This window comes from Aquarana catesbeiana, linkage group LG02 (genome assembly GCF_042186555.1).
Source record: "Aquarana catesbeiana isolate 2022-GZ linkage group LG02, ASM4218655v1, whole genome shotgun sequence".
Classification (NCBI taxonomy): domain Eukaryota; kingdom Metazoa; phylum Chordata; class Amphibia; order Anura; family Ranidae; genus Aquarana; species Aquarana catesbeiana.
The window spans coordinates 676422913-676448443 of NC_133325.1; the positions used below are offsets into that span (position 1 = coordinate 676422913).

General features: G+C 43.1%; 1 protein-coding gene across 21 annotated transcripts in view; it reads left to right on the plus strand.

Moving 5' to 3' along the window:
- RAP1GAP2 (RAP1 GTPase activating protein 2) overlaps positions 1 to 25531 on the plus strand; it is a 1157030-nt gene that overhangs the window by 953055 nt on the left and 178444 nt on the right. For 17 of the 21 annotated variants that reach the window (XM_073616723.1, XM_073616725.1, XM_073616724.1 and 14 more), the window contains 2 exons: positions 5915 to 5950; positions 23162 to 23242. In XM_073616723.1, coding sequence (XP_073472824.1) covers positions 5915 to 5950; positions 23162 to 23242 — 117 coding nt within the window. The remainder of the gene's footprint in view (positions 1 to 5914; positions 5951 to 23161; positions 23243 to 25531) is intronic. The other 4 variants (XM_073616719.1, XM_073616717.1, XM_073616732.1 and 1 more) reach the window with 1 other exon arrangement.

Here is a 25531-nt window from a genome sequence, read left to right on the forward strand (position 1 = left end):
TTTTCAGCGTTAGAGCGTTTTTACAGCTGAAAAACGTCTCTCAGAACCCACTGGTCCTGGGTTTTTTTTACAGCTTAAAAACGCCTATGCCACTTGCAGCTCAAAAACGCCTAGGTGGGCATGAAGCCATAGACTAACATAGACAGGCCTTTTTAAGCTGCAAAAAAGCTCAAAAAAGCAGCTGTAAAAACGTCCGTGTGCATGAGGACTAAGAGTTAAAAAAAAGTGCTTGAGTTGTTTAGCCAATCAATTTTTGGATTTTAGATCTTTGTGGTCTGTGTAATCATGGCTGTGGAAGCGATGTGCCCTTTGCCTACATCCTATGTGCTAAAAGGTGTCCCTCTTATCATCTCAGAAAGCTGGGAGGTATGTGTATGTCATCTGACACATTGGCAGCTAGTGATGAAGCATCTCCCACACATGTTCCATAGAGTTGTATTATCCTGGCACCCACAGATGCTGAAAGCGTGCACTACACTTGGGCAGGGGGCAGTGTAAGGCCTTATCTTCATTGGTAGGTTTTTCCCAGCAGAATGTTCTTGCAGCAAGAATCTGTTGAATTCTTCTGTCTGGAATAACAGGTGGTTCCAGCCACGGTCGACCTGTACAAAGCAATGAAAGGCTAACAAGAGCCACAGCTATGCCTGTCTTCCATGTATCTGCACATCCAGTGGTTACCGGTGGCTAGGGGTGGCTGACCTTCCCTGGACACAATGGGGTTGATTTACAAAAACTGAAGAGTGCAAAATCTGGAGCAGTACTGCATAGAAACCAATCAGTTTCCATTTTTTTTGTTTTTTTTTTGCCAAAGCTTAAAGTGTTTGTTACCCTAAAAAAAAAAAAAAAGGGATCCTGTTCCCTTAAAGCATGAATAACAGCAAAGTGCTTGTGCTGTGTAATTTGGCCCCTTCTATCCCCTGAAATACCTGGCTGATCCTGCCTGGTTCTGCCCTCCCCCCTGTAAACTGACCACGGTTTATCATTGCTGCTGAGCCCTGACACCGTCTGCGGTCAGTTTACGGGCCTCCGAAATCTGTTATCAACAAAATATACAAGGTAAAAATTAACGTGTTTATGAATACATGTGCTTCCACTTAAAGGTTAATGCCACGTTTTCCGAATTGACTAGTTCTATCTATCAGTGCTGGGCAAATATTTATTTTCTTATAGGATGTTTGAGCTGTCTGTGCTGATGTTCATGTTAATCTCCAGTTAGTAGAAAGGACTAGTAAGCATGTGATGAAAAAGTGACAATATTTACACTAGATACTAACAGCATTTATTGTTGTGCAAGTAAAAGTCTCCACTCCTGTACAGAAACTGATATATTTACAATTTCTGTTACTTTCCTGTGTAGCCTGCTGCTATGTTATCTGTCATGTTGGACAAAAGGTTCTGCTGGGATTCTGACGGTCAGGACGCTAGCTGTATGTTTGAAACTACAGTATTACTTCCTTTTTAGCTATATTTTTGTTGTGATAAACTTTGCGTATACCAGCTCAAAACTTAGGCCTCTTTAACATGGGCAAACTTAAATTTACACCTGAGGAATTTGAAGAGAATGGGACGTTAAAGGTACATCATATACAAAGCAAGATGAGTGAATAGTATAAAAATATAAATTATTTATTTAGAAAACACACAATAAAAATATGGCTACAGTTACAGTCATAGTCCTGGGTATGCACACCTAACCTAACCCTGACCAAATGAGAGAACTAAAGTCACATATACATTGTTACTACGTCCTGGAATTTCAACATGTTTCGCCGAAACGGCTTCATTAGGAAAAGGACGAAGGTATTCAATTAATGAATGTAAAAAACAGCAAACTGTGCACAACCTCAATAATGAGTCCTGGAGTGAGCACCGTTGGGAAAATCCCAAACGGCCCAATGCCTGCATCCAAAACCAGTCCACAAAATGTCAGATTTCCCGTAGGGAGGGATATGATTTTGTGTTTGGACAAAAAAGATGAAAGCGCAGCAGTATCACAGTCCTATTTCTTTATTAGTGTCATAATATCTATACTGGGAGCTCATACGGACGGGAAAGCCAAGGAAGGCGTTGATATGTCCACTCAAGGTATCTTAATCTAGGACTGTTCCAGTCTCCCCTAGAAGCCAGGGCCAGAAAGGTGCACAAGGGTGGCAGAAAACCATAGAGCCAAATGTCCAAAGGGGAAAGATGGCTGAGGTAGATCTTAAACCGCATCCATATGATTCATGAGCTCTCAGGTAGATTGAAGTGAATCTACCTGGGAGCTCATGAATCATACAAATCATACTATTCACTCGTCTTGCTTTGTATATGATGTACCTTTAAAGTCCCATTCTCTTCAAATTCCTCATCTACTATTCATGGGGATGTTGGTACTTTTGTATGTTGTGTTTTCTTCTTGGTGCTGATCTCTCTCCCCATTTTTTAAATTTACACCTGTGTGAGGGCCATGGATGCATGATTGTTCTTTGCATACATATGCAGGCAGTCCAAATCATGTCATTCAGATGCAGCAGCTGCATGGACACAGCTGCTGCTACCAATTTGACATCTCTATGGGTGCAGGTTTATGTGGGTGAAGGAACACCTTTGCATTCTGTAAAATCACCCACACTTAAGGATGACCATGTAAATGAGGCCTTATGTGTACTGGCTCTTAAGGAAAAGTACAGGCAAAGCTCGTTTGTCTGTTCTTCCCCTATGCATCACAGGAGTGCAGTTTGTTCTGCACTCTTGTGACCCATTTTCAGCCAACAGTAGGCTAAAACCAGCTATCAGCTGACATCACAGAGCAGGTCGAGGCTTGGAAAAGATTGCAATCATTTAGTCAGGATCCACCCAGGAACCTGGACTGGCACCTGGCTCAGCCTCTCAGTGAGCTGCTCTTTGCTCAGGGTGGTGGGGAGAACTGAGTGATCAGCCATGTTGATCACTTGGTTCTCAGCCTTGGAGACAGCGGGGGACAGATGCAGCATCAATGCGACCTATTCAGTTTTTCCCAACCTTTTTCAGTCAAGGTATCCTTTAAATATCCACACAATCTCAAGGCACCCCATTCTTAAATGTAAAGAACTAAACAAATAGATTTATATAACGGAGCAACAGCCACACATGTAGGACATCCAACATTAGAGGTGAATTCTTTTTACAAAACAAACATACCTTTGCACACTGGTACTGACTAGTATTCCGGCATTCCTCTTCTCCCTCACGCAGCTAAAGTGACCCCAGTGCTGGTGGAGAGAGGCAAACAAAGATGCAGGCACCCGACTTTCTCTTATCATTCAATTACATCATCACTTGTTAGGATGCCAGCGGCTGGACTTGACAGTGCTCAAAATTGTAATGATGCACAACAAAAACCTGTGGTTTGTGTAACAAAAAGATAGGTTTGATCCACTTGTTGACTTGTTGACAATTTTTGGGCAATTTGGGGCAATTTTTAGGCATTTTGCAAAGGCACCCCTGAAGAAGCCAGAAGGCACCACAGGGTATCTAAGACTGATAACTGAGCAATCAAAGACCATTGATAGCCCAGTTCTCAATGCTCTGAGAGAGCTGGTGACTGTCAGTTACCGCTGTTCTGGAGAGTTCTGTTCTGGAGAGCTGGGCTGTGGAGGGGATAGGAGCTTGACTCAGTGGCTCTCTGAGAGGCTGAGCCAGGTGCCAGTCCAGGCTCTTGGGTGTATCCCAATCTTCTGGTCATGATCTTTTCCCAGACAGGACCAGCTCTGTGATGTCAGCCGACAGTGGACTTCAGCCCGCTGAAAGCTGAAAAGGGTCATGGGAGTGAAGAACGAACTGCAGTCCTGTGAGCCACATCAGGAGTACAGCTAAACAAGTTTTGGCTGTACTTCTCCTTTAAAAGCAAAAAACAAAATCTCATACTTCTCTTTTAAGTTGGTTTTAGATGCACACTAAAGTATATTGAGTGCTTTATGGTCATTCTCAGTTATACTTTTTTCCCAGTTATTCTAGTTGTTATATACACAAATTAAACCTGATTTACACATTTATAGCTCTTCATACACCTGCAGCCCTTCATAGCATGATTTATGACTAATTTTTGCTTGGACTGCTTTAAACTTCCTGTTTCTCTCAGTGAAAATGCTTCTCGCTGCCCTCACACTGCAGTGGTCTGTGTCGGCATAGCTGAGTAACGGAAACATCCCTCATTACAAGTGTCCTCACACAGACATCTATTGAAGACAAGGGGAATGGCTATGGCTGAACAGGTTTGTGTAAATTACTTAGAGCAGTGGGTCTTTCTAGAGCAGGGGTCTCAAACTGGCGGCCCTCCAGCTGTTGTGAAACTACAAGTCCCATCATGCCTCTGCCTTTGGAAGTCATACTTGTAACTGTCAGCCTTGCAATGCCTCATGGGACTTGTAGTTTCACAACAGCTGGAGGGCTGCCAGTTTGAGACCCCTGTTCTAGAGACTATTGCACTATTGTTTAGTCATAATTAGACAACCTAGATCCTGCAGCTTCAGAAAAATGGAGATACCATTAAGAAAATGAACGTTGTTAGTACAATATCTGTCTAACTATATACAGTATCTATCTCTGTTATGTAATTTGGACTTAACAATCACACCCATTATCTGACACAGAGGAAACCATGATTATCGCAGTCATGTATGCATATAATAAGAAATGCTGTGATTTGACTATAGCAGCATATGGCTGCTCAGAAACTATTTAAAACCTTCTAGGTTTTTTTTTTTTTTTGCATATTGAGCATACAGTATACTGTTCTAGTAGACAGGCTACATTTTATTTTGCTGAACACTTATGACAAGTAAGATGTAAAAATAACTTCCTACAGATTTGTTTTTCACAATAAGCCACATTTGGTTTAAATTGTAGAATTGCTGGTAAACAATGATCTTTATTATCCATTGTTAGTTGATATATTGACAAGCTACAGTAGAGTTGTGGACCGAGGGTTCTTTTTCTGTGAGTTGTATGGAAAGAGAGCACATCAGAAATTGCCATTATGTAGGAACTTCAATAGTACATTTTTGGACTAAAGTGAAAAACTCCTTTTAATCAATGAAGTCATATACAGTATAACCATAATTTCAAAATAATTTAGTTTTTTTGCTGTTGTTGCCATGCTATAATATGTCATTAATGTAATTTGACTTAATGGTGTTGACTTACTAAAGGCAAATAGACTGTCCACTTTGCAAGGGAATGTTCCCTTAGCTTAATAAATGCGAGGAAAGCTCACTGTGTAAAGAATATCAAATCATGAGAAAAAAAATGGCATTTTTTCCTTGCACATAATTGGATTATTGAAGTTCACCTCATTCATGTAGCTTAGTTAGGCAGTGTTCACTTTCATCATCCAATCATGTGCAAGGAAAATTCCTATTTGTCTAACTTTCTGTGTACATTTTTGGGTATTTGAAGCGAACATGAGTTATGTATGACCTTACAAGAAATATTTTGTGTATATACAGTATATATATATATATATATATATATATATATATATATATATTTTTTTTTTTATTGTGATATGGAAACAATGGGGGTTATTTACGAAAAGGCAAATCCACTTTGCACTGCAAGTGCACATGGAAGTGCAGTCGCTGTAAATCTAAGGCTTAGATCTGAAATGAGGGGAAGCTCTGCTGATTTTATCATCCAACTATGTGCAAGCTAAAATGCTGTTTTTCATTTTCCTTGCATGTCCCCCTCGGATCTACAGCGACTTTACTTTCAGTGCACTTTCAAGTGCACTTGCAGTGCAAAGTGGATTTTCCTTTAGTAAATAACCCCCATTGTGTTGTAAAAGTTCTCATATGCTCATTGATAAGGTATGCTTAGATGATATACCCGAACAGTTCTACATCTTCAGCTTGATAAATACACGTTCTTATCCTATTTTTTCTTTCTTTTACAGTCAGCAGAATTCTTTGAGATGCTGGAAAAAATGCAGGTAGGAGTGAGAACAACACAGGCAAGAACTAGAACCTTGAACAGTAAAAGAATCTGTATATAAATCGTGCATTAAAGCATAACTCCGGGCCAATATAATCATCCCAGTTCCGTTAGTAATGTAAAAAAAAAAATATGAAAAAAATAATAAATACAGCTAGTGTGTACACCTGAAATGTACAGTATATTGCATTATTTTACTTTTATTTAGCATTTTCTGATTGGATGAGGTGCAGTGTGTGATGTCACCGTCCCACCTCTCCACCTCGTCCAGTCAGAGAACATTTTGCATTCATTGAGAAATTGCAAAGCATTGTCTAACTGGTGCCCTTGCTGGGCATCTGACCTTCTGTGTTCAAAATGCAGCAGGGCAGCCTCTTGGCATGGGACCCAGAAACTGATGGAGTTCACTGATGTAACAGTGATTTCCAGCTTCTAGAGGGATCTTGTAAGTATGTATATACATAGTTAGATTGGTCCAAACAGGTCCAAGCTGGACCAATCTAACTATATAAAAAATGCCAGAGGAATTCTTCCACTTACGGACTGCCCACCGTGGATACACGTTGCTACTTTGACGTTAAATACCGGGGTTATGGCAGCAGATAGCTGCCATAACCCCGGTATATTTTTAAATAGCGGGCGGTCTGCTTTTTCATAAAAGTGGTCCCATCGGCGGATTCGCCACGGGATCACTTTTATGGGAGGCGGGAAAGGTGACCCCTCCCGCCGTTTACTGATCGTTTCTGCTGCTTACTGGAGCCGTCGGTAGCAGCAGAAACTATCCGATCCTCTCGACTCTATGCCCTTGGAGGATCGGAGTGACGTCAAATGTCACTTTCACCCTCTGGCCTTAGAGGGCCCATTTTTTTTCTTAAAAAAAAGAAAAATCTAATTTGTTTTTTATTGCTTTTAAGTGTAAATGTGAGATCTAAGGTCTTTTTAACCCCAGATCTCACAATAAAGAGGCCCTGTCCTGCTTATTTCTATTACAAGGCATGTTTACATGCCTTGTAATAGGAATAAAAGTGATTAAAAATATTTTTTTGAAGGGACAGTTTAAAAATAAAAATGAAAGTAAAATAAATAAGAAAAAAAAAAATATTAAAGTGCCCTGTCCCTCTGAGCTCGCGTACAGAAGCAAAGCATATGCAAGTCGCACCCACATATGTAAACGGTGTTCAAACCTCACATATGAGGTATCACCGCGATCGATTGAGCAAGAGCAATAATTCTAGCACTCCTGTGGTAACCTGTAGAAATTTTTAAAGCATCGCCTATGGAGATTTTTAAGAACCAAAGTTTGTCGCTATTCCACGAGCGTGTGCAATTTTAATGCATGACATGTTAGGTATCAATTTACTGGGCGTAAAAACATTATCTTTCACATTATAGAAAAAAATTGGGCTAAATTTACTGTTTTCTTATTTTTTAATTAAAAAAAAGTGTTTATAAGACCACTGCACAAATACGGTGTGAAATAAAGTATTGCAACAAACTCTGTTTTTTGCTCTAGGGTCTCTGCTAAAAAAAATATATATATAATGTTTGGGGGTTCTAAGTAATTTTCTAGCAAAAAAAAATGATTTTAACTTGTAAATGACAAGTGTTAGAAATAGGCTTGGTCCTTACGTGGTTAAGTATTTCTTATTGGTTCTAGGATATTGTCCATTTGCCCAAATTGTACTTTAGTTATTACTCATCTTTCTTTAAAGGTTACGTTCACCTTTACATAAAATCTTTAAGGTGACCTTACACTGGACCCCCTCCCCATCCCCCCGGTCCCGCTGTACCTAAGGCCGGTGATCACCCGCTAGGAGACATCGGGTCGCCGATTCACCTGTTTGGAGATCTAAAATCCCTGTGGCTTAATCTCCTAAACGTAACTCGTAAAGGAACTAGCAGGCATTCTAATTCGTCTGCACCGTCACAAGGACAGCACCGACTGCCGACCATCAGAACCCGTCTAGCCCATCCTGTCAGAGGGGGAGAAGAAGAGAGAAAGCCTCAGGGATTTCAAATCTCCAGACCGGTGAAGTGGCGAACCGATGTCTCCTAGCAGGTGATCGCCGGCCTCAGGTAGAGTGGGACCACGGGGGATGGGGAGGGGATCTAGTTTAAGTTCTCCTTACAGATTTTCTGTAATGGCGAACTTACACTTTAAATAAGAAAGGAAAATCGCTACAGCATGGAAAAGCCCAGCGATCGATTTGGCTCTAATGAAGCGAAAGTTGATCATGCTACATGAAAGAATGGTTAGTGTTCTACGGGATAAAAAAATCCATGTTTGAAAAGTATGGACCCTCTGGCTCTCTTACCTATAGGTGCAGGTAAAGTGATTGTAAAGGCTCGTTTTTTATTTTATTTTAAATAACAAGCATATCATACTTACCTCCACTGTGCAGCTCGTTTTGGCCCCGATCATCGACTTCTGGGGTCCCCCGGCTGCTCTTGCAGCTCCTCCCCGCATCAGATAACCCCCTAGGACAGTGATGGTGAACCTTGGCACCCCAGATGTTTTGGAACTACATGTCCCATGATGCCTAACTACACTGCAGAGTGCATGAGCATCATGGGAAATGTAGTTCCAAAACATCTGGGGTGCCAAGGTTCGCCATCACTGCCCTAGGAGAAGCGCTGTTCCGGGGGTTTACCTTTTGGGTGCGCTCCCGAGTTCAGCATTTGCGTACATAGACATGAATGCCGGACATGGCCCCGCCCCCTGGCGCCCACGTCATTGGATTTGATTGACAGCAACGGGAGCCAATGGCTGCGCTGCTATCAATCTATCCAATCAAGAGCCGGGACCCCGTGGAGAGAGGGACAGCGCGTCTCCGCTGACAGAAATACGTGGCTCAGGTAAGTAAAACGGGGAGGCTGGGGGGATGCATTAAGGTGAAAAAAACACGAAGGTTTACAACCCCTTTAAGGTCGACATTGACTTGTTTTAGGTAAACTCCCTCACAGGAATACCCTTATGGGCCGTACACATGATAGGATTTTCCAACAACAAATGTTCGGTGTGAGCTTGTTGTAGGAAAGTCCGACCGTGTGTATGCTCCATAGAACATTTGTTGTCGGAATTTCCGCCAACAAATGTTTGAGAGCAGGTTCTCAAATTTTCCGACAACAAGACTTGTTGTCGGAAAGTCCGAGCGTGTGTACACAATTCTGAAGCACAAAAGTCCACGCATGCTCAGAATCAAGCAGAAGAGCCACACTGGCTATTGAACTTCATTTTTCTCGGCTCGTCGTACGTGCTGTGCGTCACCGCGGTCTTGACGGTCGGAATTCCTGACAACATTTGTGTGACCGTGTGTATGCAATACAAGTTTGAGCCAACATCCTTCGGAAAAAAATCCTATCATGTGTACATAGCATAACTCTTTATTTTTTTTCTCTTTTGCTCTCCCCCCCCCCTTTTTTTTTACCTTCTCTTCTCTCCTTTCTTTGCCTGGTTTAACTTTTACCTTAGTAAATTGCAAGTCCTTTAACCAGAACTTTATTCTTGATTACAGATTTTTCATCAAGTTTTATATGTGGCGAACCACTTTACAGGATATGTAGCTGATATACACTCACCAGCCAATTTATTAGGTACACCTTGCTAGTACCGGGTTGGACCACCTTTTGCCTGCAGAATTGCCTTAATTCTTCGTGGCATAGATTCAACAATGTATTGGAAACATTCCTCAGAGATTTGCTGCAGATTTGTCAGCTCTTGTTCCACCACTTCCCAAAGGTGCTCTATTGGATTGAGATCTGGTGACTGTGTAGGTCATTGGAGTGCAGTGAACTCATTGTCATGTTCCAAAAACCAGTTTGAGATGATTAGAGCTTTGTGACATGGTGCATTATCCTGCTGGATGTAGCCATCAGAAGATGGGTATGCTGTAGACATAATAGTATGGACATTATCAGCAACATTTTCAGGTAGGCGGTGGTGTTTAAATGATGCTCAATTGGTACTAAGGGGGCAAAAGTGTGCCAAGAAAATATCCCCCATACCATTACACCACGGCCACCAGCCTGAATTGTTGATACAAGGCAGGATGGATCAATGCTTTCATGTTGTTTATGCCAAATTCTGACCATACCATCTGAATGTTGCAGCTGAAATTGAGACTTATCAGCCCAGGCAACATTTTTGTAATCTTCTCTTGTCCAATTTTGGTGAGCCTGTGTGAATTGTAGCCTCAGTTTCCTGTTCTTAGCTGACAGGAGGGACACCCGGTGTGGTCTGCTGCTGCTGTAGCCCATCTGCTTCAAGGTTTGATGTGTTGTGTGTTCAGAGATGGTATTCTGCATACCTTGGTTGTAACGAGTGGTTCATTGAGTTACTGTTGCCTTTCTATCATCTCGAACCAGTCTGCCCATTCTCCTCTGACCTCTGACATCAACAAGGCATTTTCATCCACACAACTGCCACTCACTGGATATTTTCTCTTTTTCGGACCATTCTCTGTAAACCCTAGAGATGATTGTGTGTGAAGATCCCAGTAGATCAGCAGTTTTTGAAATACTCAGACCAGCCCATCTGCCACCAACAATAATGCCACGTTCAAAGTCACTTAAATCCCCTTTCTTTCCCATTCTGATGCTCAATTTGAACTTCAGCAAGTCGTCTTCACCACATCTTGATGCAGAAATGCATTGAGTTGCTACCATGTGATTGGCTGATTAGCAATTTGTGTTATCAAACAATTGAACAGGTGTACCTAATAAAGTGGCTGGTGAGTGTAGTTGATACTCTGTTGATTTATTTGCTTTTGGACTTTTTATGGGTCCAACCATGGTTGGATCCCCTCCTTTTCTATATATGTTATGTTTGTCATTGCTCATACATTGACTACGCTGACAGTTCTACATGATTTTGCTTATTTATAATGTTTTATTACCATTTGAAATCTTAATAAAATGACTGAAACAGAAAAGAAAGGAAAAATTGAGGTGTATCTAGTCCTATTCACCCCTATGTGTTTTTCCTCTTAAAGCACTTTCTATTGAAATAGTTCTATGTTAATATGCACTACAGGCAGTCCCCGAGTTAGGAACACCCGAGTTACGAACGACTCCTACTTATGAACGGCCTCAAATGCCGGCCACTTGTGCTCCACGCAGGTCCTGGATACCTCCAGACACATCCCATGTGTACTACATGTACTGCATGGCCAGAAGAACCCCAGATAACATAACAAGCGCCCGGAACATCCCACATCCATGCACAGGCTGACGTTACACTTACGAATGCAGTGTTCCGACCGGAAGTTACACTTATGCCGCGTACACACAACCGGACTTTACGGCATACTTTGCCCGGCGGACTTTTCGACGGACTTTACGACGGACTTTCCGAATGAACGGACTTGCCTACACACGATCAACCAAAGTCAGACGGATTTGTATGTGATGACGTACGACCGGACTAAAACAAGGAAGTTCATAGCCAGTAGCCAATAGCTGCCCTAGAGTCGGTTTTCGTCCGTTGGACTAGCATACAGATGAGCGGACTTTTCGACCGGACTCGAGTCCGTCGGATAGATTTGAAACATGTTTCAAATCTAAGTCCGTCAAACTTTTGAGAAAAAAAAGTCCGCTGGAGCCCACACACGATCGAATTGTCCGACGGACTCCGGTACGCCGGACCAAGTATGCCGTAAAGTCCGCTCGTGTGTACGCGGCATTACAAATGCAGTGATGCAACTTACGAACAACTTCAACTTACGAACAAACCTAAGTCCCTATTGTGTTCGTAACTCGGGGACTTCCTGTATTGTGCATTTTTAACACATGTTGCAATGTACTTTTCATAACCCCCAGGAGCCATTGAAAGCCCTTGCACCCATAAAAACAACCAAAACCATCCTAATTTTGCCTTCCCCATTGACTCCAACACATTTTATCAAAATGGAAAAAGTGTCACCATAACTTCCTTGATTTCTGAAAATGGAAAATCTCAGTAATCCTTGATATGTGGTGCCTGGAGTTCAGGCAAAGGTCGGGTTTGCTTCAGAAGGCAGAGCTGTGACAGCATTTCAAATGCAAAATAAAAATAGTCCTCTTTTTATATTAATGCTTTTCACTATTATCATTTTATTCAATCAACCTTTTCATCCTGTGTGTTGACGTGGCATACTAATTACTCTATACTCAGAAAATAAGTCTTTTCAAAATGCTTAATGAGCTGTAATACCTGTTATGTAAATACACTGCTTTATATATGAAGCGTTTGTCAATTATCTGTATGATCTTTGTTTTATTATTCACGCATCTGTTACTATAAATTGCTAGAAGGCCCAGTGTTTTGTTCGTCATGTCTTGCTGAGAAATAAAAGTTCTTAATTGGATTTTTGACAGCATTTTAAGCCAGGTGCATAAATTGTGGCCTTGTTCTCTTGTAAGAAACTATTGTAATATGCCACAACATTGGAATGATCTCCAATATCCCTGGAGATGTAAATAACTAAAGGCTATGTATGTGTGCATTATTTTTAGAGATACAGGCAGGGCTGGCCCAGCCATTAGATAATTCTGGCATTAACTTATGCCCCGTACACACAGGCGGACTTTCCGACGGACTTTTGACGGACTTCCGACGGACTTTTGAACGAACGGACTTGCCTACACACGATCACACCAAAGTCTGATGGATTCATACATGATGACGTACAACCGGACTAAAATAAGGAAGTTGATAGCCAATAGCTGCCCTAGCGTGGCTTTTCATCCGTCGGACTAGCATACAGACGAGCGGATTTTCGACCGGACTCGAGTCCATCGGAAAGATTTGAAACATGTTTCAAATCTAAAGTCCGTCTGTTTATTGACCGAAAAAGTCCACTGCAGGTCCGATGGAGCCCACACACGGTCGGATTGACCGCCGGATTCGGTCCGTCAGACCAGTCTGGTCGAAAAGTCTGCCCGTGTGTACGTGGCGTTAGAAGTGCTGATATATCTGAGAATACGATTTGAGAGCTTAAGTAGCTCCTCTGAAAAAACAGCTAAACTAGCAACAGTCTATGCCATGTTTCTAATTGGACTAAAGTACTTTTCTTAAACAAATTGTATTTCCTAAACTTACAGAGCAGGACACAGGATCTTTAGACTAATGCCGGCCATACACGGTTCGAATTTCGTAAGAATTTTCTTTCGAAAATCTTATGAAAGAATTTTCGTATGAATTTCGCACCATTAGTGGGCTGCAACAACGGCCGATTTTTGTGCGGCAATCAAATTTTAGGAATCGGACATATTGGAAATTTTTAGAAAAACTAACGATTTTCGAATCAATGATGGGAGAATCGTGCGAGAAATGTAATAAGAAAAGAAAATTTACGGAGAGAAAAGAAGATTCCCAAAATTCTTTTCTGTAGCAACATGCGGTGAAATTGAAGGCTTGGTCGGCCGAATTTCGAAAATCAATGATGGCATCATCGGATCACAAAAAAAAAACGAACATTCTGATTTTGAAAAGAAAATTCGTTCGAAATTCGACCGTGTATGGCCTGCATTAGGCATGGGTTAGATACAGCCAGGGCTTTTTTGTAGAAGTTGTAGAAACTTCTCAAGGATGATCAGTGGAAACAGGATGCACCTGAGCTCAATTTTGAGTGTAACGGCAAAGGCTGTGAATACTTATGTACATGTGATTTTTATAGTTTTTTTTTTATTTTCAATACATTTGCAAAGATTTCAAGCAAATTTCTTTCACATTGTCAATATTGGATATTGTTTGTAAAATTTTGAGGAAAATCATGAATTAATACATTTTGGAATAAGGCTGTAACATAACAAAATGTGGAAAAAGTGAAGCGCTGTGAATACTTTCCAGATGCACTGTAGCATGAAGATACAAAACGACAAAATACCTAACAACCTAACTATGATACAATATATAGAAAATGAGGAAGACAGATCACATAGAATACCTGATATACAAGGAAGGGGGGAACCAGGGTTGGATTTAGAAACAAGGGGGCAGGTACAAGGCAGCATGGTACAAGACAAGAGCAAGATATAGGTGCAAGGCAGGAGCGGGCTCAGGCTTAAACAGCAAGCATGCATCTGGCTGGCAAACAAAACACTCATGGGCACTAATAGAGGAGGAACTAAATACCTTCCAGTCTGGTTGTGGCATGGCTGATCACCTGCTCCTGGCATTGTGGTTACCAGGGCGGAGGGCTGTAGTTCCAATTTCCACCAGCGTGTCCCAGTAATCTCACTTTCCACCTGGTGCTGGCTGCTGGGAGACACCCGCTGGTGGAAACTGGAACTACAACTCTCTGCCCTGGGAACCACAATGCCATGAGCAGGTAATTCAGTCCTGACAGTTCACTGGCCTTATGGATTGGCCTCCGGACACTCTACCATGCCCCCCATCGGGGTCTAGAAGCTGACTGGGTACCCTGCCACAGGGGTCTGAAAGCTGACTGGTTGCCCCGCCGCCCGGGGGTTAAAAAACTCGTTGGATTCTCTGCTGGTCAGAGGAGTAGCGTTGGGTGAACAGTTCGAGCCGAGCAAATGTTCAGCATGAACATCACCTGTTCACCCGTTCGGCGAACACCTGAATTTGCGGGTCGCTCGGTGGGATGTTCACCCGCTGAGCATCCCACAATGCACTGTGCGCTTCACAGTGCATTCTAGGGTCCTAATTGGATGAAGCTACTGGTCGGGTGCAAGGCTTCGTCAATTAGCACTGTCAGAGCCCTGACTGGACAAAGTGATGATGACTTTCTCCAATCAGGGCTCAGTGCTCATAGCTCCACCCCACACTATAGACGGTAACTTCCCATAGAAATCTTTTGCAGTGTGTTGGAGTGGAGATACATCGAGCAGGGCTTAGTTTGCTACTAGCGAGTTAGTTTGTTTAAGACAGCATTACATACCATTTATTGCTGTATACAGTGCTGTATACCCTTTTTTTGGTTGCTGCGTGGCTATTTTTTTGGGGGGGTTGTCTTTTTTTTGTCCTCTGCCTGCCCCCTCTTTTTTGTCAGTCAGCTGCAGTTTCTCTGGCTGCGACGCTGGTGTTCCCCCTTTTTATTTTTTTTATCTTTTTATAGTTTTTACATTTCTGTTGGCGTCAGTACTCAATTTAAAGTGCACCAAACACCACTCTTCATTCAAAAAATTGCATCCAATCACACATTTCCAATTTTCTATTAAATGTGTGTAATTAGCCCCCCCATCGTGTCTGGGAGGCCAACAAGGAGAGGCAGATGTTCCCATGCCACTATGAGGGGCAAGGGGCCAGCAGCGTCTGTGTCCGCAGGCAAAGGTGGACATGGTCCATACTCAGGCAGGGCACCTTGGTCTCTTTTTAGTGATGTTACTCATGCTATCCTGCCACAGCATGTGTAGAGGAGGTGGTGGACTGGCTTATTAAACCATCCACCTCCTCCTCCTCCTCATCCTCTATGACCCAAACTGACACTAGTGTGCAGTCCACTGCAGCTGCCAGAGCAGCTTATTCTGCCTCTTTATCAATAGCTACTCTTGCCATAGCCCCAGTATCATGCATGGAGGAGTCAGCTGAATTATTTGAACACTAATTAGCCACTTACTTCTTGAGGATGCACAGATCCAAAAAATCTCTAATATTTTGCACTAAAATGTGTCCTTTATCATACAGACTGGCTCCCCAAGCCATTGTTTACTAAATAAAGAAATCTTGCAGGGAAAATAAATTTAAATGTCATTTTTTTTCTTTATAACTGTAAGTTTTGCTGCAGCAGGTTCTATACATGGTAAAAATGCGCCACTTTACAGTCAGACTAAGGGGACCTCCCCCAGGCACTATATTTAAAGGAATTTTTCATTTTTATTGTTTCACTTTAAGCATCATTAAAATCACTGCTCCTTTAAAAAATGTCTTTTTGAAAAAAAATTTTGCATTGCCACATGTCCTCCAGGGCTGTAGCTGAGCCCCCATACTCTTTTTATGGCCAATAACTTGCATATCAGCCTTCAAAATTGGGACTTTTGATTTTTCCTGTTCAGGTCCCATGGACTTCAATAGGGTTCATCCTTTGGGTCCGAACTTTTGCGATGTTCTAGAGTTCTGGCGCAAACTGAATCGGGGGTGTTCGGCCCATCTCTACTGAGGAGGTACAACACTTGGTGCTTACAATTCCTTAATGCAGCATATGTCCCAGCGCTGAGATTCCAAAGGTAGCCTGAAGGCTAAACACCGGAGTTCCTGGTCCTTACAGGTACCCTGAAGCCAGGGTGTCCCTTCACAATTGCACCCTAACCATCTAGTCAGTGGCCAGGGAATCAGAAAAATCTGACTGGGCAGCAGCCAGGGAATCAGCAAAAACTACAACCCCAGGGAACCACAGTTCCACCAGCAGTTGATCCAGGTCCTGACATACAGGTTGGTCTGGAGTGGACCAGCATATGACCTTGAGAACCATCATGGAGAAAATCTCAGCACTGGCACTGTTACTGAGACCACTTGCCTTTCATTTCTTAGTTAAGGCCTTTGAACAGGGTGCCACGCACATTGCTCCCCCTGTGCATTCCCCTGTGTCACCATGGCATCTTTGAGTGGGTATTTGAATTATTGTCCTTATCCTGTAATGAGCCTTTCCTAGTGTTACACAGAGATTAAGCTGTTTTGGGGCCTAGGGCCCCCTTTCTCCCCAAGGTGATTTTCTCCTTCCATCTTACCAAGGATGTAGCTCTTACCGCCCTATGTCCTGTTCTAAAATATTTCAAGGGCATTTCTCTACACTGTCTCAATATGGTCTTTTGCTGTGAGTCTACAGCCTCCTTTCAGTGACCAGATCCCTTCGTTGTCCTTCCTGAGGGTTCCCATAGGGGCTCTCTGCTTCTTGCTTCATTATTGCTAGGTGGAATAAACAAATCATCATTCATTGTCTAAAGTACTGTATAGAGATTTCATCATCAGGCATCTGTTTCTCAGATTTGCAATACTGCACCTGGTCTTCTGTTTACAGGTTTGTTCAATTTTTACGTTTGTTAGGTGGACATTCAGTCCTCATCTGATACCAGTTTTGTGCAAAAGATGCCTTAAGCTGCTCTCAGACGTCTATCTAGCCTTTCTATGATCTGTTGTTACATGGGCCTGTAAGAGGTTGTTTGCCATGTTGCCCACCAATCAGTTGCAATGCACTGCTTTAGATGTCTCGTTGTTAAGATTAAAGATCCTGTGTCCTGTACTGTACTCCAAGAAAAGGATTTTACATGCAAGTCAAAAATCCTGTTTTCTAGTCACCATATATTCTGAGATACTATTCCAGTGTTTACCTTAAAGTAGTTATAAAGGCTGAAGGTTTTTTACCTTCATGCATTTTATGCATGAAGGTAAAAACTTTCTGTGTGCAGCTCGAACCCACCCCCCACCCCTAGCCCTCCCTAATACTTACCTGAGCCTGATCCTAATCCAGCCACGTGCATGAGAGCAGTGTCTCTCCCGGCTTTCTCCCACACAGCAGCAGGGCCCATTGACTCCTGCTGCTGTCAATCATAGCCAGCGAGCAGGGAGAGGGGGCAGGGCAGTCTTACGGACACACAGAGCGGGACTCGAAGTGAGTATGCACAGGTGCCCTAAAAGCAAGCACCTTGCTATGGATGCACTCAGCAGGGGGGAGAAGCCAGGAGCGCTGGCAAGGGATCCAAGAAGAGAAGGTGTGGGGCTACTCTGTGCAAAAACATTATATGGCAAATTTTATTTTAAGAAAAAAATTTACCTTTAGTATCACTTTAAAGTAGATGAAAATCCTAACTGAATGACATGCAGTAGCTTGCTATGGCGCATGCATATTCCAGGCAGGACATTTGTGGCTGAGTGGCTCCCAGAATGTCACACTATAAAAGATCTATGAGGAGTGGGGACAGGAAAGCATAGGAATGGGGGGGGGGGTCTTAGCCTCAATGAGGCCAAAGGGTCTTATCCATTACCTGTTGAAATGTGGCCAGAGCATTCTGTTACCAAAAAGGCATCCTCCAATACTGGAAAGATCCCTCTGGAGTTACAAATGCTGTTTCTGAGAGAGGAATTTACCAATACCCTTTGGTCAGGTCTAACGTCGTCATATAATGGGCTGTCCCTAGGCGGTCAATCAGTTTGTCTATGCGGGGCATGGGATAGGTGTCAAACTTAGTGATTTTATTCAAGTGGCAAAAGTCATTACAAAACCGCCAACTTCCATCTGGTTTGGGCACTAACACAATAGGACTGGACCAATGACTATTTGACTCTTCTATAACCCTCAGCTCATACATTTCAGTTTTGGACACAGTCTCCGCTATCCCGACTTCAGGGATAACCAGGTTAGAAGGAGCAGAAAGTGGGGTAGTCTCAGCGACCAAGGATTCCCTATTCTTCCACTGTTTTAGCAAATTCACATGATATATCTGCTCAGGCTTTTGTCTTCCTGGTTGGCTAATTTTATAATTCACATCATCCATTTTTTCCAACACTTCATAGGGATTCTGCCATTTGGCTAGGAATTTACTTTCAACCATAGGGACTAACACCAACACCCTATCACCAGGTGCAAAAGAACAGACCTGGGCCCCACGATTGTAAATCCTTTGTTGAGCCAACTGGGCTTTTGCCAAATGTCCCTTCACAATAGGCATCACTTGCGCAATTCTTTCTTGCATTTGTACCAATCACACTTCTGTGAGGGGAACTCTCACTCTCCCATGTTTCCCTGGCAATGTCCAGTAGTCCCCGTGTGTCCCTCCCATACAGTGACTCTAAAGGAGAGAACCCTGTGGACAATTGGGGAACCTCTCTGATAGCAAACATCAAATAAGGGAGTAGACAATCCCATTTCTTTCCGTCTTTATCAACCACCTTCCTTAGCATTTGTTTAAATGTTTTGTTAAATCTTTCAACCAGCTCATCTGTTTGAGGGTGATACACTGAAGAACGTTATTGGGTCACTTTCAGAAGTTTGCAAAGCTCTTTGGTTACTCTAGACATAAACGGGGTGCCCTGGTCAGTTAGTACTTCTTTAGGAAGGCCCACACGGCTGAAAACCTGAAATAGCTCTTTGGTAATGGTTTTGGCAGAGGTGTTCCAGAGAGGAATCTCTTCTTCCATTATAACCAAGATGTGCTGGTGCCCTCTAGCGGACTTCAGTAAGGGGCAAACCAAATCTATGGCAATCCTCTCAAAAGGGACCTCAATGATGGGCAGGGGTACCAAAGGACAGTGGAAATGTGGCATGGGCGCAGAAATCTGACACACTGGACAGGAGGAACAGTACATTTCCACTTCCTTAGTGATCCCAGGCCAATAGAACCTCTGGGTGATTCTTTCCTGGGTCTTTTCAGCTCATAAATGTCCCCAAACAATGTGCCCATGGGCCAGTTCTAAGACCAACTTGCGCTAAGGTTTGGGCACATCCAGCTGTTCAATGGTTTCCTCTACCCTCTGTGACACCCGATATAACAGGTCCCTTTCCATGATGAAGTAAGGGAGGGCAATCCTCTCATCAGGGTTAACTAATTCCCCATTTATTTTCACTACATTCTCCTGGGCCCTTGGTAATGTGGGGCCCTTCAATTGTTCAGTGACAAAACTTTCTCTGTGTACCTCTAGATCTTCAAACACTAGAGGTCCCTGTTCCTCTTCTGAGGTTTCAGGCTCTTCCCTAGGCCCTGTTTTTTTCCCCTGCTAATACTGACAAGGAAACTCTGGAGAATCCTCAGGATTCCTTAGTAGAACCTTCAGGCTCTGAAGAACCACTTAATGGTGAATCTGGGCAATCCCAGAGCTTCCATAATTTTGGGAAATCCCTTCCCACAATGGCGTCATGTGGTAGTTGGGGAACCAAACCCACCTGGTGACACAGGTTACCGAGGGAGGTTTCAAAGGATACCGTAGTCACCGGATACTCTCAAGTGTCCCCATGTACACAAATGACCGCCATTTCCTAGGGTGCAAGGTTTTTCCCATCACCAGTTCAGTTTTTACCAAGGTAACCAGACTACCTGAATCCAACAATACAACAACATTTGTATCACCTAAACACATTTTGCATAAGGGTTTCTCATTTCCCTTTACTGCAGGGCATGAAGTTGCAAATAGGAACTGCCATCTCTTTGTAAGAAAGTCACAGTGCATTGGTTCATCAATAGCTGGGCAAACTGCCGCTACAATACACCTCCCTCTTCCCGGCAACGGTAACAAAATTACCTTTCTAGTCACCTCCTGTGGGATTGGTGTTCCAGGCCGCTCTTGCCAGACATTAGAAGAAATCCCAAAAATACCTTGAGTTCCCCCTTTTTTACTCTCTCCACCCCAATCACTTGATGCAGTCTAACCGTAGCTGGGGATGGTCTGGTCTTGAGGTGGAAAGTCTGTGAGTCTACAAGTTTGTCTGCTGTTTCTGGATCTCCATGGCTCACCCATTTCTGCAAGGTGGTAGGGGGAGACCTCAGAAATTTGTCCATGACTACCCACTCCACAATTTTTGGTCCAGACAGAGTTCTGGCTGCAGCCATTTGCTGATCAAATGGATAAGGTCATACATTTGTGACTTGTGGCTTTCTCAGCCAACAACGCCAATTGTGGACACGCTGAGCACGGACAGCCAGGGTTACACCCAGTTGTGCCAATATTTCCATTTTCATGATCATAGTTTTTTGCATCCACAGGCTCCATATCAAAATAAGCCTTTTGGGATTCTCCGGATAGTAGGGGGGCCACTAGTCCAGCTCATTGTTCTTTAGGCCAACTTTCTTTTTCCGCTGTCTCTTCAAAGGTGGTCAGAAACCTCTCAGGGTCATCATCTGCAGTCATCTTTGGCAACAGGTGGCTTACCCGAAAAGTCGGTATGTTACCGGCATGACTCCCAGCCTGTCTGCTGCCTCTGCGGAAGCTGTTTTATGATGGCCTCAATTTTATGCTGGTGTGTCTGCTCCTGCTATGTCAGCAATTCCCTATGTGGCAGGCCTCTGCCTGTTCTAGGGTTTGTTGCTAGGCTGCTACGCTCTGTTGCAAACCTGTATTTGGTTTGCCTCAATTTTATGCTGGTGGCCTCAATTTTATGCTGGTGTCTCTGCTCCTGCTATGTCAGCAATTCCCTATGGCGTGCCTCTGCCTGTTCTGGGCTGCTACGCTCTGTTGCAAACCTGCATTTGCCTGCTGTTGATTTGCATTTGCCTTCTGATGAACTGTAAGGCTCTGTTGGTGAGCTATTTGTTGAGCTGCATGTCTCTGTTGCAGACCTGCATTTGCCTGCTGTTGATTTGCATTTGCTAGAGCCAGCTGTCTCAGTATCTCCTCCATGCTGGCCTTACTACATCTGCCTGCATCCTCCACCATGTGTAAGGGGTTTGCTCAGTAGCAGGGTGTGCAGGACCCCCTGGATGGGTCACAGCACAGTGAAGCAGGATCTTTGTTAAAACAAAACAGTGGTTTATTTTGAAGTCTGTGGTTACAAGTGCAGGTATCAAAAACAGAAAAAATAAAACAAAACAGAAAATAAACCCATGCCACTTTGGCCGCCTAACTGCAAAACACAGGAACCTATCTACCTGGTCTGGAACAGCCTACAGCTGCCCAAAAACCTGTCTGACAACCAGAAAAACAGTCTTTTAGTCATATAGACTTAATCTCACCATTCAGAAGAAGCTACTCCCCAGTCCTATGCAGGAATCTGGTTCCAGGGTGGAGCCCCTTGTTGAAGAAACCTGGGAGTTTTATAGAGCCCTGAGTGCTTCATCTGTTACACCTGAGTTTGTTAACCCTCATTGAGCCCCAAACAGGCTCACTACCCAGCAGAAACACAAAAGCAATCAGTGTACAGCATAAACCTGGGACCACTATATCTCCCATCTTGGACACAACCCATAGATTTTCCTGGCTTCCAGTCACACTGTATACAGACAATGTAGCTCTCTACAAAATCCAAAACACACGTGTCCCCAGATATCCTACAGATCTGGCAATATAAGAGTATGACCAGATCTGCTAAAGATTTTAATGGGTTATAGAAGTAGCGCTACCCCCAAATGAGTTGCTGAACTTCGGGCCTCTTCCTCCACAAGGCACCCTCAACCAGGCAGCAGGGATTTTCCACACTCTCCAAAAGGCTCAAGGAAACAGTGGTTTCTAGGGGTTTTAGTTTAGGTAGTTTATTTTGAGAACAATGAACTTGGATAGGGATTGGTATACATGGGATACCCAGAACTAGAAGAACTGTAAACTCAGAGCAGAAGATGAGGACTTGCTAATGTCTCTGGCTGCTCTAATCCACACTGTAGAACTGAGCTGCAACAGTGGGAGTGATAGTGCTGCAATATTAAAGCAACATAGTTCCAAAAACAAAGGTACATTGAAGCGACAGCACCTGGCAGTATTGCACGGCACCTGGCTGCTCTAAGCCCAAGATAGACATATGATAAGGAGCTCCTGACTGACTTGCTCTGCAATTAGGCTTCCCTTTGGTCCCAGACATGTAAGGTATTGCACTTTACTGTCCTCTCTTTTCTTTCAGTTAATAGCTGCCTTATACTCACTCAGTCCTCTTTTTGAAGGCTTCCCAAGATCCAGGGTGGCTGTTGCCCTTGCCTCTCTGCTGAACAGGCTGTTCCTGGTTTGGCCTGGGGTCTACAGCTGAGCCTACCTGTGACTGAGACTGGGTGATGTCCTGTGGCTTCCTATCCTTCTCTCTCTCTCTTCTTTCTCCTGCTCCCTCTTTTCTTGCCCCAGGTTTACAGCCCCCCAGCACAGGGTTCTCCTGCAAATGGCTGGACACTGTATTCTGCTCTCAGACTGCCAGGCTTCTGAGTATTTATGATTTGTCTTCCCACCTTCTGGGCCCTGCCTCCTCAGGAATTGGTGGAAACTTCATAAAAATTCAGACTGCAGCCTCTGTCCCTTCACCCACCATGTTCTGGAAATATCCAGAGAGTTACAGAAGACAGGGGAAGTTAACAGGGCCACAGTCTTTGAAGCACTGCCCAGTCTCCCAAACAACGTAACACATGCTCCTCTGCCTACAGGGAAACCAAACTAAATTTACCTACTCTAGCAACAGTGAGGGTCCTACATGGAAATTTGGCATAGGGGTCTAAAGCTATGCTGTTACATTTTAAATGCATAGGGAGTTTTGTATTAATAAACAGACCTATGAAAAATATATATACTGTTTAAAATTTTTCCAGACAACCTATAGAAGATTTTTCTCAACAAGAATTTAACTATTATTCATTTCTCATAACACAGGCTCCAAAGCTGGAAGAGCAGAAGAGCCAGAAAAACAAGGTAGGAGTTGAATTTCTATCTTCAAAGGATAACCAGAAAAAGGTAAAGTTGTCTGTTGAGTGAAAACTAGAGGATAATTGTAGGAAGTTAGAGCATGTCAAGTAATCTTTCATGTTATTATTTGCTTGTATATCAGACACTGCAATCAGCATTCTTGCTGATAAACTGATGCAGAGAGATTGGCTAAAGGGTTTAGTGAAACTGTTTTGACACATACCAATGAGACTTTTGAACATCATTACAACGAATGACTGAGAAGTTTAGCCCAGTGTGCACGTGTGTGTGTGTACAGTATATGTAGCACTAACCCCCGGCGGCATCCACTTGGTATGATGGGTTCTCTGTTCTTTGCCTCGACTCTGGGAACTACTTCTTCCCATCTGACACACCTGGTTCAGTAATGAGATGCTGGAAACACCTGTGATCTCAAGTATTAGCAAATTACCCACAACTATATTAGCATATAGGAAATAGGCATCAGGCTACTTAGTTGTGAATAAATTAAGTATATTAACATAAGGCAAAATAAATGACAATGCACAAACATCAATGAGCAGGTAAAGGCATCTGAATGCAATAAACAAAGCTATTGTATGGCAGTTAATCTAGATCATTGTGGTACTAAGCAATTTTAACCTAGCAAAAGCAGCCCTGGAAAAGAGCAGTATATACAGTAAATCTTGTGAACAGTATAAACACATACCTCCCAGCTTTTTGAGATGGGAATAGGGACACCTATTAGCAAAAGTATGTAGGCAGAGGACACACATCCTTAAAGGAGAATTATACAAAATAAAGATTAGTTAAACCCACAAGTGTTTTTTTTTTTACCACTTCTATTCCTTTATATTGGCTTTTGAAATGTACAAATGCAGCAATTTAGAAATTGGATAAAAGGTTAACACCGCTAAACACTTTTTGAAAGATAAATAGTGCATTTTATATACAACTATATAGAGGGACAGAGGGACTTTGTTCCAAATCATGGATAGTCCCTTCGAATCAGGGACAGTTGGAGCTACGTAAATATGAGGGAAAAGTTTCACAGTAGCCCCTCTGCAGTAGCCCCTCTGTGGATAGCCCCCTGATTGTAGGTGTGTGTGCATGTGTATATATATATATATATATATATATATATATATATATATATATATATATATATATATATAAAAAGGCCAGTATGGTGGCCTGAATTTATGGGAGGAGCCCGGGGGGGTATTTAACCAGCCCGCTCGCCTGTGGTCTTTGACGGTTTCCTGTGCACGATACGTTACAGTACGTCACTAGGCCAACTCTTCCAAACTCGTTGGCGTTTGTGGGTTGCGTGTTTGGTTCCCATTGCCAGTTTTTCCTATGACATGTCTGGCTCGGCTGTCACAGGTAGGGTTCGTTTAACATTTCATTTCATGCATCATCATTTGCTAGATATCTGGTGTCGCCCAAACCCCGATACGGAACTTGCGAGTCATTCGTTTAAAAAACCCTGCACGTAGCCGTAGTACTTAGCCACCAATTCGTGCCTCTATCATGTCTAAACATTTCATTCATTTTTACGTTCCTCACTCTGATTCGAATCCAGTCTCGTCCGCATCGCACCGGTTCATTCAGGAGTGTCTCAGTTGATTTTTGCCTCATGTTCATACCACGGTTCATTGTCGCAATTGCGACACACCGATTCGTGCCTCTGTCATGGCTAATTATTTCACTCATTTCACTGTCACGTACCACGCTCCAATTCGAATCTAGTCGCATCCGCGATGCACCGATTCGTCCCGGTGTGCCCCAGTTGTTTTTGGCCTCATTTCAGTACATACTCCAGAGTCCCGTTGTTGTCAGTCGCAGTCGCAGTGCACCGATTCTTGCCTCTGTCATGGCAATTCATTTTACTCATTTCACTGTCATGTACCGCGCTCTAATTTGAATCCAGTCGCATCCGTGATGCACCGATTCGTTCCGGCGTGCCCCAGTTGTTTGGCCTCATTTCAGTATATGCTCCAGAGTCCAGTTCGTTGTCAGTTGCAGCCGCGGCACAACCGACTCGTGCCTCTGTCATGGCAAATCATTTCACTCATTTCACTGTCACGTACTGCGCTCCGATTCGAATCCAGTAGCATCCGAGATGCACTGATTCGTCCCTGCGCACCCCAGTTGTCTTGGCCTCATTTCATTCTGTGCTTCACAGTCCGACTCATTGTTTGTTTGTTTTTGTAAATTTCTTTTTATTGAAAATTTTAAAGTACATATAAACACTGAGAATCTACCAATGTAGCACATTCCCAGAACAACATCTGGCCACGCAGGGCCTATGCAAACTTCTCCCTATTCTATCCC